At 36.5% G+C, this 13,722-nt stretch overlaps 1 protein-coding gene across 4 annotated transcripts in view; it reads left to right on the top strand.

Annotated features, from left to right (window-relative positions):
* The window catches only part of fhod3b (formin homology 2 domain containing 3b), a 130,252-nt gene that overhangs the window by 102,832 nt on the left and 13,698 nt on the right, over nt 1-13,722 (top strand). For 3 of the 4 annotated variants that reach the window (XM_042489536.1, XM_042489534.1, XM_042489537.1), the window contains 2 exons: nt 342-365; nt 976-1,162. In XM_042489536.1, the coding sequence (XP_042345470.1) occupies nt 342-365; nt 976-1,162 (211 nt within the window). The remainder of the gene's footprint in view (nt 1-341; nt 366-975; nt 1,163-13,722) is intronic. The other variant, XM_042489535.1, reaches the window with a different exon arrangement.

Below are 13,722 nucleotides of genomic sequence, written 5' to 3'. Positions count from 1 at the left end.
CTGTATCTCGCTGCTTCCTGTCTGAACTACTAAGCTAAGCTAACCAACTGCTGGGTCCAGCTATATATTTACTATAACTCTCAGCAAAAAGCAAATAAACATATTTCCTAAAATATTAAACTATTCCTGTAAAGTTTATGACAGAAATCAAGGACTACATATGTGCTTCTTTATTATTTTAAATCCATGTATCTCAGCAGTGTATGCTCATTAAGCTGAAATCCCAAAGAGTCTTTCCTGGAAAATTGTAACTTTGTACTCAGAAAGTGTTCACTTGACAGCAGAGGTATTTACAACACACCTCTTGGCATTTTCTTCTTCCATTTTCTTTATCTCTGTAGAGTGAGGATGACGATGACAGTGAGGTAGGAGGTGACTTTGTGTGTAAACAAGTGCATGTAACCTTTCCGTTATGACTAACATTCAGCCAGACTGTGCTGTCATAACTTTGAACAATAACAGGTGTATTTACGAGGACAGGTCATCAGTTAGACTGACAGGCCTTGTGTGCGTCTGACCTTACATGAATGAGGAAGCTTGAAGGTGATGACAAGTAAAGAAAGAGTTTGTATGATGTCATTCGAAGTGTTGAGTAAATCTCACTAGGACGAGCTACTTCCTGGTCAACTTTAATGGACCTCAGACTGAGAAGCTGTCTTCTTGAGCCAGCCATGTCTGCACTGTTGCAAGAAACAGTCATAGGGAATTTTTTATGTTTTGTTTGTGAAACATAATAAATAGCACCTTAAACATGTATGTGAAACTTTTGACTGTATGAAATGACTAATTGTTCTTATTTTAGACTGGAAGGTGCTGTGTTGCTTGTAAATATTAACCTGTATGATAACTTTGATATTTAAAGCTTTTTCTTGCGGTTCTTCATACACACTAAAAGTTTCCGAGCATGGAACTGAGTTATTTTTTCTCCTAGTAACATAATGTCAGATATCCTAATTCTGTGCCCTCTCCCTTCAGAGTGGTAAATTTGGCAGTGGCCCATCAGATGCACAGGAGAACCAGCCCCAGGGTATCCAGTATGCTGAAGATGCAGCTGAACATGAGAACATGAAGGCTGTACTTAGGAGTAGCCTGCAGGGTGGAGATAGTGTGACGTCCACAGTGCCAGGCCTCCGTTCACGCACCAGAGCCAGCAGCACCAGAGGTCAGTCTCATTAATATGTTTTACTATGTTTACTGCCACCATCCATTCAGTACACAGTGATTTTCCTCTATGGCCATGAAAGCTCCAGGTGCACTGCATAAACATTTCTATTTCACTGAAGTAATCCTACCTGAAGCCTTAAAGCTGATCTTTCACTAGGTGTGGTATGTTAAGCCTACAATTACCTATCATTACTACCAGAAATTGAAGAAATTAGGGAAAGTTCAGATGAATTATTAACCACGGGGATAGAAAAGAAAACAAGATTTTTGTAACAGTCCTCCTGTGAGGTGGGGCCTAGAGCAACCAGATTATTAGCAAGAAGACTGTAAAATTGACAGACTGAAAGGACTTATGAATACAAAGAGACTGAAACTATTTTCAGGAATTATTACAGTAATTTGTATAGCCAACCACCGTGTGCTGATATTGAGCAAATAAGGGCTTCTCTGGAGACACTGGATTTACCAGTAAACTGTGAAAGACCAGAATGACCCAATGACTTCAACCATAACAAGAGCAGAAATGGAGAAAGAAATAAGTAGATTAAAAACAAATAAGTCACCAGATCTTCCTCCTGAGTGGTACAAAAAACTCAGCGAAAAACTTATTCCACTACTTGAATCATCATCAATCAATTACACACTTGAACATGGTGAACTCCCACCATCATGGAAGGAAGCTGTAATATCAGTGAATCCCAAGGGAAAGAACAGTGAGACCTGCTTAGACTGCCGACCCAGTCTGACTGATAGTATAACATTAGAGAGATCTACCCGACAGGGATGTTGCCTTTCGCCCAACCTTATTCGCAATTTTTATAGAGCCCCTGGTGCAAGCTATCAGGCAGAATTAAGAACTCAAGGGGATAAACTCAAGGGGATGAAGACCACATCATCAGCAAAAAGCCTGAAGATGTGGTCTTCATCCCAAATTTTAACAATAAACTGTCAACCATCTAAAATAATACGACAAAAATATAATTTGAATTGGAGTGCTGAAAAAAGACATACCTAGAGGTAACATTAACAAAAGAAATAGATAAATTATATAAAGTCAATTATATCAAAGTGGATCAGGATATTAGGAGAGATACTGAGACGTTGGTTGCCCTTCCCCTGAATTTCAGCTCACGAATAGACTACACTACCAAGACTCCTCTACTTATTTCAGTCACTATCTATTGATATCCCTGAAAATCAATTTCGAGTCTGGGACAAAATTATTTCAAGGTTCATATGGAATGGTCAAAGGAGACACAAATGATGCAAAGGATATACTTCAGCAGGTAGTTGTGCCACTAGGTTCACATTAGAATTGTGATTTAATTTAATACGAAAACTACTTCAATGGATAGCCTATGATAAACATTTTACCACAGCTAGTTTTGATCTAAGGTTCAAATAATGGATTCCACATGGTATAACGGCACTATGCACTGTAATGTTATGAGTTTCCAGGAGTTGAAACAAAACTATACTTGAAGCAGCCATGACTGCTTCAGATATTTGCAACTGAGGGACTATTTAGTTAGAGAAATAAAGAATGATGTAAATTTGGATAAAAATTGGATTATTAGAACTATAAGGGGAGTTTACAATTCAAAGAAATATAGGATAATATCTACATTATATAAATACCTATTTGAGAGAACAGGAAATGCAACATTGAATATTAAAGTGTGGGAAAAAGAACTGGGTGTGACTATTACAAAAGAAAAAGTTACATTTTTGGAAAACACAACAGTCAACAACATCCTCACGTATTTGGAGAGAGCACTGTTGGAAAATGTAATCAGATTCCTTGTTACACCCCAGATTAAAAGCAAATACTTGTCTATAACACCGCCATGTTGGAGAAGCTGTGGGACAGTAAATGTTGATTATAGCCATGTATTTTATGTAGTTTAAAGTTTTATGTACTATACTATTTTATGTAGTTTAAAGTGGTTTCCAGCACTTTTTAGGACGTGTCATTTTTTGACATTTTTGCCATACTATAGCCTTGCATTTTCGGTGGATTTTTCGACATAAAATTTTGTGTTGTTTTTGACCGTTTTTGGAAAATCCTTTGCTTTGGCGTGTCATTGCACGCTAATTTATGTAGTTTAAAGTGGTTTCCAGCACTTTTTAGGAAGTGTCATTTGTTGCATTTTTGGTGGATTTTTCGACATGCTGTTTTGGGATGTTTTTGGCCAGTTTTTGCAACAGCCTTTGCTATGGCGTGTCTTTGCACGCTATTTTATGTAGTTTAAAGTGGTTTCCAGCACTTTTTAGAACGTGTCATTTTTTGACATTTTTGCCATACTATAGCCTTGCGATTTCGGTGGATTTTTCGACATAAAATTTTGGGGTGTTTTTGGCTGTTTTTGCAACAGCCATTGCTATGGTGTGTCTTTGAGCGCTATTTTATGTGGTTTAATGTGGTTTTCAGCACTTTTTAAGACATGTCATATTTTGACATTTTTGCCATACATTGTTGGTGGATTTTTCAACATGCAATTTTAGGGTGTTTTTTTGCTGTTTTTGTAAAATCTTTTGCTATGGCGGATCTTTGCACGCTATTTTATGTAGTTTAAAGTGGTTTCCAGCACTTTTCAGGACGTGTCATTTTTTGACATTTTTGCCATACTATAGCCTTGCATTTTCGGTGGATTTTTCGACCTAAAATTTTGTGTTGTTTTTGACCGTTTTTGGAAAATCCTTGGCTTTGCGTGTAATTGCACGCTGATTTATGTAGTTTAAAGTAATTTTCAGCACTCTTCAGGACGTGTCATTTTTTGACATTTTTGCCATACTAAAGCCTTGCATTTTTGGTGGATTTTTTGACATGCTATTTTGTGTTGTTTTTGACCGTTTTTGCAACAGCATTTGCTATGGTGTGTCTTTGCACGCTATTTTATGTGGTTTAATGTGGTTTTCAGCACTTTTTAAGACATGTCATATTTTGACATTTTTGCCATACATTTTTGGTGGATTTTTCAACATGCCATTATGTGCTGTTTTTGACCGTTTTTGGAAAATCCTTGGCTTTGGCGTGTCATTGCACGCTATTTTATGTAGTTTAAAGTAATTTTCAGCACTCTTCAGGACGTGTCATATTTTGACATTTTTGCCATACAAGCAAAATACAAGCAATGTTTGACCTGTACACACAGCTTTGACTAGATGAGGCCGGACACAAGTGATCATAGACGTGTATCTCTCCACCACTGGAGGGAAACCCACTTCAAGCTGGGCTTTAGAGTGGCCGGCTCGTTTCATGATGGTCTGGGACTTCTTACACCACGGCAAAAAGTGCATGTACATTGCCTTGCATTTTTGGTGGATTTTTCGACATGCTATCTTGTGTTGTTTTTGACCGTTTTTGCAACAGCATTTGCTATGGCGTGTCTTTGCACTCTATTTTATGTGGTTTAATGTGGTTTTCAGCACTTTTTACGACATGTCATATTTTGACATTTTTGCCATACTATAGCCTTGCAATTTTGGTGGATTTTTCGACGTGCCATTATGTGTTGTTTTTGACCGTTTTTGGAAAATCCTTTGCTATGGCGTGTCTTTGCTCGCTATTTCATGTAGTTTAAAGTAATTTTCAGCACTTTTTAGGACGTGTCATTTTTTTTACATTTTTGCCATACTATAGCCTTGCATTTTCGGTGGATTTTTCAACATGCCATTATGTGTTGTTTTTGACCGTTTTTGGAAAAACCTTTGCTATGGTGTGTCTTTGTACGCTATTTTATGTGGTTTAAAGTAATTTTTCAGCACTTTTTAGGACGTGTCATATTTTGACATTTTTGCCATACTATAGCCTTGCATTTTTGGTGGATTTTTTGACATGCTATTTTGTGTTGTTTTTGTCTGTTTTTGAAACAGCATTTGCTATGGCGTGTCTTTGCACTCTATTTTATATGGTTTAATGTGGTTTTCAGCACTTTTTAGGACGTGTCATATTTTGACAATTTTGCCATACTATAGCCTTGCATTTTCGGTGGATTTTTCATCATGCTATTTTGGGATGTTTTTGTCTGTTTTTGGAAAATCCTTTGTTATGGCGTGTCTTTGCACGCAATTTTATGTAGTTTGAAGTGGTTTCCAGCACTTTTTAGGACGTGTCACATTTTGACAATTTTGCCATACTATAGCCTTGCATTTTCGGTGGATTTTTCATCATGCTATTTTGGGATGTTTTTGTCTGTTTTTGGAAAATCCTTTGTTATGGTGTGTCTTTGCACGCAATTTTATGTAGTTTGAAGTGGTTTCCAGCACTTTTTAGGACGTGTCATATTTTGACATTTTTGCCATACTATAGCCTTGCATTTTCGGTGGATTTTTCATCATGCTATTTTGGGATGTTTTTGACTGTTTTTTTGGAAAATCCTTTGTTATGGCGTGTCTTTGCACGCAATTTTTATGTAGTTTGAAAGTGGTTTTCAGCACTTTTTAGGACGTGTCATTTTTTGACATTTTTGCCATACTATAGCCTTGCATTTTGGTGGATTTTTCGACATGCTATTTTGGGGTGTTTTTGACCGTTTTTGGAAAATCCTTTGCTATGGCGTGTCTTTGCACGCTATTTTATGTAGTTTAAAGTAATTTTCCAGCACTTTTTTAGGACGTGTCATTTTTTGACATTTTTGCCATACTATAGCCTTGCAATTTTGGTGGATTTTTCGACATGCCATTATGTGTTGTTTTTGACCGTTTTTGCAAAATCCTTTGCTATGGCGTGTCTTTGCACTCTATTTTATATAGTTTTTAAAGTGGTTTCCAGCACTTTTTAGGACGTGTCATTTTTTGACATTTTTGCCATACTATAGCCTTGCATTTTTCGGTGGATTTTTCGACATGCCCATTATTTTGTGCTGTTTTTGACCGTTTTTGGAAAATCCTTTGCTATGGCGTGTCTTTGCACGCTATTTTATGTAGTTTGAAGTGGTTTCCAGCACTTTTTAGGACGTGTCATTTTTTTGACATTTTTGCCATACTATAGCCTTGCATTTTCGGTGGATTTTTCGACATGCTATTTTGGGGTGTTTTTTGACCGTTTTTTGGAAAATCCTTTGCTATGGCGTGTCTTTGCACGCTATTTTATGTAGTTTAAAGTGGTTTTCCAGCACTTTTTAAGACGTGTCATTTTTTGACATTTTTGCCATACTATAGCCTTGCATTTTCGGTGGATTTTTCGACATGCCATTTTGTGTGTGTTTTTGACCGTTTTTGGAAAATCCTTTGCTATGGCGTGTCTTTGCACGCTATTTTATGTAGTTTGAAGTGGTTTCCAGCACTTTTTAGGACGTGTCATATTTTGACAATTTTTGCCATACTATAGCCTTGCAGTTTTCGGTGGATTTTTCGACATGCCATTATGTGCTGTTTTTGACCGTTTTTGGAAAATCCTTTGCTATGGCGTGTCTTTGCACGCTATTTTATGTAGTTTGAAGTGGTTTCCAGCACTTTTTAGGACGTGTCATTTTTTGACAATTTTGCCATACTATAGCCTTGCATTTTCGGTGGATTTTTCAACATGCTATTTTGGGATGTTTTTGACCGTTTTTTGGAAAATCCTTTGCTATGGCGTGTCTTTGCACGCAATTTTTATGTAGTTTGAAGTGGTTTCCAGCACTTTTTAGGACGTGTCATATTTTGACATTTTTGCCATACTATAGCCTTGCATTTTGGTGGATTTTTCGACATGCCATTATGTGGCTGTTTTTGACCGTTTTTGGAAAATCCTTTGCTATGGCGTGTCTTTGCACGCAACTTTATGTAATTTGAAAGTGGTTTCCAGCACTTTTTAGGACGTGTCATATTTTGACAATTTTTGCCATACTATAGCCTTGCATTTTCGGTGGATTTTTCAACATGCTATTTTGGGATGTTTTTGACCGTTTTTTTGGAAAATCCTTTGCTATGGCGTGTCTTTGCACGCAATTTTATGTAGTTTAAAAGTAATTTTCAGCACTTTTTAGGACGTGTCATTTTTTGACAATTTTTGCCATACTATAGCCTTGCATTTTCGGTGGATTTTTCGACATGCCATATTTGCTGTTTTTTGACCGTTTTTGGAAAATCCTTTGCTATGGCGTGTCTTTGCACGCTATTTCATGTAGTTTGAAGTGGTTTCCAGCACTTTTTAGGACCTGTCATATTTTGACAATTTTTGCCATACTATAGCCTTGCAATTTTGGTGGATTTTTCGACATGCCATTATGTGCTGTTTTTTGACCGTTTTTGGAAAATCCTTTGCTATGGCGTGTCTTTGCACGCAATTTTATGTAGTTTAAAAGTGTTTCCAGCACTTTTTAGGACGTGTCCATATTTTGACATTTTTGCCATACTATAGCCTTGCATTTTGGTGGATTTTTCGACATGCTATTTTGGGGTGTTTTTGACCGTTTTTGGAAAATCCTTTGCTATGGCGTGTCTTTGCACGCTATTTTATGTAGTTTAAAGTAATTTTCCAGCACTTTTTAGGACGTGTCATATTTTGACATTTTTGCCATACTATAGCCTTGCAATTTTGGTGGATTTTTCGACATGCCATTATGTGTTGTTTTTGACCGTTTTTGCAAAATCAGCATTTGCTATGGCGTGTCTTTGCACAAATTTTATATAGTTTAAAGTGGTTTCCAGCACTTTTTAGGACGTGTCATTTTTGACATTTTTGCCATACTATAGCCTTGCATTTTCGGTGGATTTTTCGACATGCCATTATGTGCTGTTTTTGACCGTTTTTGGAAAATCCTTTGCTATGGCGTGTCTTTTCACGCTATTTTATGTAGTTTGAAGTGGTTTCCAGCACTTTTTAGGACGTGTCATTTTTTGACATTTTTGCCATACTATAGCCTTGCAGTTTTGGTGGATTTTTCGACATGCTATTTTGGGGGTTTTTTGACCGTTTTTGGAAAATCCTTTGCTATGGCGTGTCTTTGCACGCTATTTTATGTAGTTTAAAGTAATTTTCAGCACTTTTTAAGACGTGTCATTTTTTGACATTTTTGCCATACTATAGCCTTGCATTTTCGGTGGATTTTTCGACATGCCATTATGTGCTGTTTTTGACCGTTTTTGGAAATCCTTTGCTATGGCGTGTCTTTGCACGCTATTTTATGTAGTTTGAAGTGGTTTCCAGCACTTTTTAGGACGTGTCACATTTTGACAATTTTGCCATACTATAGCCTTGCATTTTCGGTGGATTTTTCATCATGCTATTTTGGGATGTTTTTGTCTGTTTTTGGAAAAATCCTTTGTTATGGCGTGTCTTTGCACGCAATTTTATGTGGTTTGAAGTGTTTTCCAGCACTTTTTAGGACGTGTCATATTTTGACAATTTTTGCCATACTATAGCCTTGCAAAGTTCGGTGGATTTTTCGACATGCCATTATGTGCTGTTTTTGACCGTTTTTTTGGAAAATCCCTTTACTATGGCGTGTCTTTGCACGCAATTTTATTGTAGTTTGAAGTGGTTTTCAGCACTTTTTAGGACGTGTCATTTTTTGACATTTTTGCCATACTATAGCCTTGCATTTTGGTGGATTTTTCAAAATGCTATTTGGGGTAAAAAGTGCTGAAACCACTTTAAAATACATAAAATAGTGTGCAAAGACACGCCATAGCAAAGGATTTTCCAAAAACGGACGTGTCAAATTTTGACAATTTTGCCATAATAGCCTTGTCGAAAAATCCACCAAATATGCAAGGCTGTTAGTATGGCAAAAATGTCAAAATATGACACGTTCCAAAAAGTGCTGGAAACCACTTTAAACTACATGAAATTGCGTGCAAAGACACGCCATAACAAAGGATTTTCCAAAAACAACGTTCAAAACATTCCAAAATAGCATTGATGAAAAATCCACCGAAAATGCAAGGCAATAGTATGGCAAAATTGTGAAAATATGACACGTCCTAAAAAGTGCTGGAAACCACTTCAAACTACATAAAATAGCGTTTTAAAGACACGCCATAGCAAAGGATTTTCCAAAAACAGTCAAAAACATCCCAAAATTGCATGATGAAAAATCCACCGAAAATGCAAGGCTATAGTATGGCAAAAATGTCAAAATATGACACGTCCTAAAAAGTGCTGGAAACCACTTCAAACTTTTTTGACATGAAGTTGCGTGCAAAGACACACCATAACAAAGGGATTTTCCAAAAAACATGCCAAAAACATCCCAAAAATAGCATGTTTTTGAAAAATCCACCAAAATGCAAGGCTATAGTATGGCAAAATTGTCAAAATGTGACACGTCCTAAAAAGTGCTGGAAACCACTTCAAACTACATAAAATTGCGTGCAAAGACACGCCATAACAAAGGATTTTCCAAAAACAGACAAAAACATCCCAAAATAGCATGATGAAAAATCCACCCAAAATGCAAGGCTATAGTATGGCAAAAATGTCAAAAAATGACACGTCCTAAAAAGTGCTGGAAAAACCACATTAAACTACATAAAATAGTGTACAAAGACACGCCATAGCAAAGGATTTTCCAAAAACAGTCAAAAACAACACATAATGGCATGTCGAAAAATCCACCGAAGATGCAAGGCTATAGTATGGCAAAAATGTCAAAAAATGACACGTCCTAAAAAGTGCTGGAAAATTACTTTAAACTACATAAAATAGCGTGCAAAGACACGCCATAGCAAAAATCCTTTGCCAAAAACGGTCAAAAACACACATAATGGCATGTCGAAAAAATCCACCAAAATTGCAAGGCTATAGTATGGCAAAAATGTCAAAATATGACACGTCCTAAAAAGTGCTGGAAAATTACTTTAAACTACATAAAATTGCGTGCAAAGACACACCCATAGCAAAGGATTTTTTGCCAAAAATGGTCAAAAACACCCCAAAATAGCATGTCGATTTTTTTGAAAAATCCACCAAAACTGCAAGGCTATAGTATGGCAAAATTGTCAAAAAAATATGACACGTCCTAAAAAGTGCTGGAAACCACTTTAAACTATAAAATAGCGTGCAAAGACACACCATAGCAAGGGATTTTCCAAAAACGGTCAAAAACAGCACATAATGGCATGTCGAAAAATCCACCGAAAATGCAAAGCTATAGTATGGCAAAAATGCATCAAAATGTTTTTGAACGTCCTAAAAATCCTTTGCTGAAAATTACTTTGCAACTACATAAAATAACGTGCAAAGACACGCCATAACAAAGGATTTTCCAAAAACAGCAAAAACATCCCAAAATAGCGTGACGAAAAATCCACCGAATATGCAAGCTAGTATGGCAAAAATGTCAAAATATGACACGTCCTAAAAAGTGCTGGAAACCACTTCAAACTACATGAAGTTGCGTGCAAAGACACACCATAACAAAGGATTTTCCAAAAACAGACAAAAACATCCCAAAATAGCATGTGAAAATCCACCGAAAATGCAAGGCTATAGTATGGCAAAATTGTCAAAATGTGACACGTCCTAAAAAGTGCTGAAAATTACTTAAACTACATAAAATTGCGTGCAAAGACACGCCATAGTAAAAGGATTTTCCAAAAACGGTCAAAAACAGCACATAATGGCATGTCGAAAAATCCACCAAAATTGCAAGGCTATAGTATGGCAAAAATGTCAAAAAATGACACGTCCTAAAAAGTGCTGGAAACCACTTCAAACTACATGAAATTTTGAGTGCAAAGACACGCCATAGCAAATCCTGTTCCAAAAACACCCAAAAACACACAAAATAGCATGTTGAAAAATCCACCAAAAATGCAAGGCTATAGTATGGCAAAAATGTCAAAATATGACACGTCCTAAAAAGTGCTATGGGAAACCACTTCAAACTACATAAAATAGCGTGCAAAGACACGCCATAGCAAAGGATTTTCCAAAAACGGTCAAAAACAGCACATAATGGCATGTCGAAAAATCCACCGAAAATGCAAGGCTATAGTATGGCAAAAACTGTCAAAATGTGACACGTCCTAAAAAGTGCTGGAAACCACTTTAAACTACATAAAATTGCGTGCAAAGACACGCCATAATAAAGGATTTTCCAAAAAACGACAAAAACATCCCAAATAGCATGATGAAAAAATCCACCCAAAATGCAAGGCTATAGTATGGCAAAAATGTCAAAAAATGACACGTCCTAAAAAGTGCTGGAAACAACTTTAAACTACATAAAATTGCGTGCAAAGACACGCCATAACAAAGGATTTTCCAAAAACAGCCAAAAACATCCCAAAATAGCATGACGAAAAATCCACGAAAATGCAAGGCTATAGTATGGCAAAAATGTCAAAATATGACACGTCCTTAAAAAGTGCTGAAAAACCACTTCAAACCACATAAAATAGCGTGCAAAAGACACGCCATAGCAAAGGTTTTCCAAAAACAGTCAAAAACATCCCAAATAGCATGATGAAAAATCCACCCAAAATGCAAGGCTATAGTATGGCAAAAATGTCAAAAAATGACACGTCCTAAAAAGTGCTGGAAAACCACTTCAAACTACATAAAATAGTGTACAAAGACACGCCATAGCAAAGGATTTTCCAAAAACAGTCAAAAACAACACATAATGGCATGTCGAAAAATCCACCGAAAATGCAAGGCTATAGTATGGCAAAAATGTCAAAAATGACACGTCCTAAAAAGTGCTGGAAATTACTTTAAACTACATAAAATAGCGTGCAAAGACACGCCATAGCAAATGCTGTTGCAAAAACGGTCAAAAACACACATAATGGCATGTCGAAAAATCCACCAAAAATTGCAAGGCTATAGTATGGCAAAAATGTCAAAATATGACACGTCCTAAAAAGTGCTGGAAATTTACTTTAAACTACATAAAATCGTGCAAAGACACGCCATAGCAAAGGATTTTCCAAAAACGGTCAAAAACACCCAAAATAGCATTTGAAAAATCCACCAAAACTGCAAGGCTATAGTATGGCAAAAATTGTCAAAATGTGACACGTCCTAAAAAGTGCTGGAAACCACTTTAAAACTACATAAAATAGAGTGCAAAGACACGCCATAGCAAGGATTTTCCAAAAACGGTCAAAAACACAGCACATAATGGCATGTCGAAAAATCCACCGAAAATGCAAAGCTATAGTATGGCAAAAAGTCAAAATATTAAACGTCCTAAAAAGTGCTGAAAATTACTTTAACTACATAAAATAACGTGCAAAGACACGCCATAAACAAAGGATTTTCCAAAAACAGCCAAAAAAACATCCCAAAATAGCATGTGACGAAAAATCCACCGAAAATGCAAGGCTAGTATGGCAAAAATGTCAAAAAATGACAGGTCCTAAAAAGTGCTGGAAACCACTTCAAACTACATGAAGTTGCGTGCAAAGACACACCATAACAAAGGATTTTCCAAAAACAGACAAAAAAATCCCAAAATAGCATGATGAAAAATCCACCGAAAATGCAAGGCTATAGTATGGCAAAATTGTCAAAATGTGACACGTCCTAAAAAGTGCTGAAAATTACTTTAAACTACATAAAATTGCGTGCAAAGACACGCCATAGTAAAGGATTTTCCAAAAACGGTCAAAAACAGCACATAATGGCATGTCATGTCGAAAAATCCACCAAAATTGCAAGGCTATAGTAGTATGGCAAAAATGTCAAAAAATGACACGTCCTAAAAAGTGCTGGAAACCACTTCAAACTACATGAAATAGAGTGCAAAGACACGCCATAGCAAATCCTGTTGCAAAAACACCCAAAAGCAACACAAAATAGCATGTTGAAAAATCCACCAAAAATGCAAGGCTATAGTATGGCAAAAATGTCAAATATGACACGTCCTAAAAAGTATGGGAAACCACTTCAAACTACATAAAATAGCGTGCATGACACGCCATAGCAAAGGATTTTTCCAAAAACGGTCAAAAAACAGCACATAATGGCATGTCGAAAAATCCACCGAAAATGCAAGGCTATAGTATGGCAAAACTGTCAAAATGTGACACGTCCTAAAAAGTGCTGGAAACCACTTTAAAAACTACATAAAATTGCGTGCAAAGACACGCCATAACAAAGGATTTTCCAAAAACAGACAAAAACATCCCAAAATAGCATGACGAAAAATCCACGAAAATGCAAGGCTATAGTATGGCAAAAATGTCAAAATATGACATATCTTAAAAAGTGCTGAAAAACCACATTAAACTACATAAAATAGTGTACAAAGACACGCCATAGCAAAGGATTTTCCAAAAACAGTCAAAAACACAACACATAATGGCATGTCAAAAAATCCACCGAAATGCAAAGGCTATAGTATGGCAAAAATGTTGTCGAAAAATGACACGTCCTAAAAAAGTGCTGGAAAAAACTTACTTTAAACTACATAAAATTGCGTGCAAAGACACGCCATAGCAAATGCTGTTGCAAAAACGGTCAAAAACAACACATAATGGCATGTCGAAAAAATCCACCAAAATTGCAAGGCTATAGTATGGCAAAAATGTCAAAATATGACACGTCCTAAAAAGTGCTGGAAACCACTTCAAACTACATAAAATAGAGTGCAAAGTCACGCCATAGCAAAGGATTTTCCA

The sequence above is a fragment of the Plectropomus leopardus genome, chromosome 7 (genome assembly GCF_008729295.1).
Source record: "Plectropomus leopardus isolate mb chromosome 7, YSFRI_Pleo_2.0, whole genome shotgun sequence".
Lineage (NCBI taxonomy): Eukaryota > Metazoa > Chordata > Actinopteri > Perciformes > Serranidae > Plectropomus > Plectropomus leopardus.
This window is presented reverse-complemented; position numbering and strand designations above follow the sequence as displayed.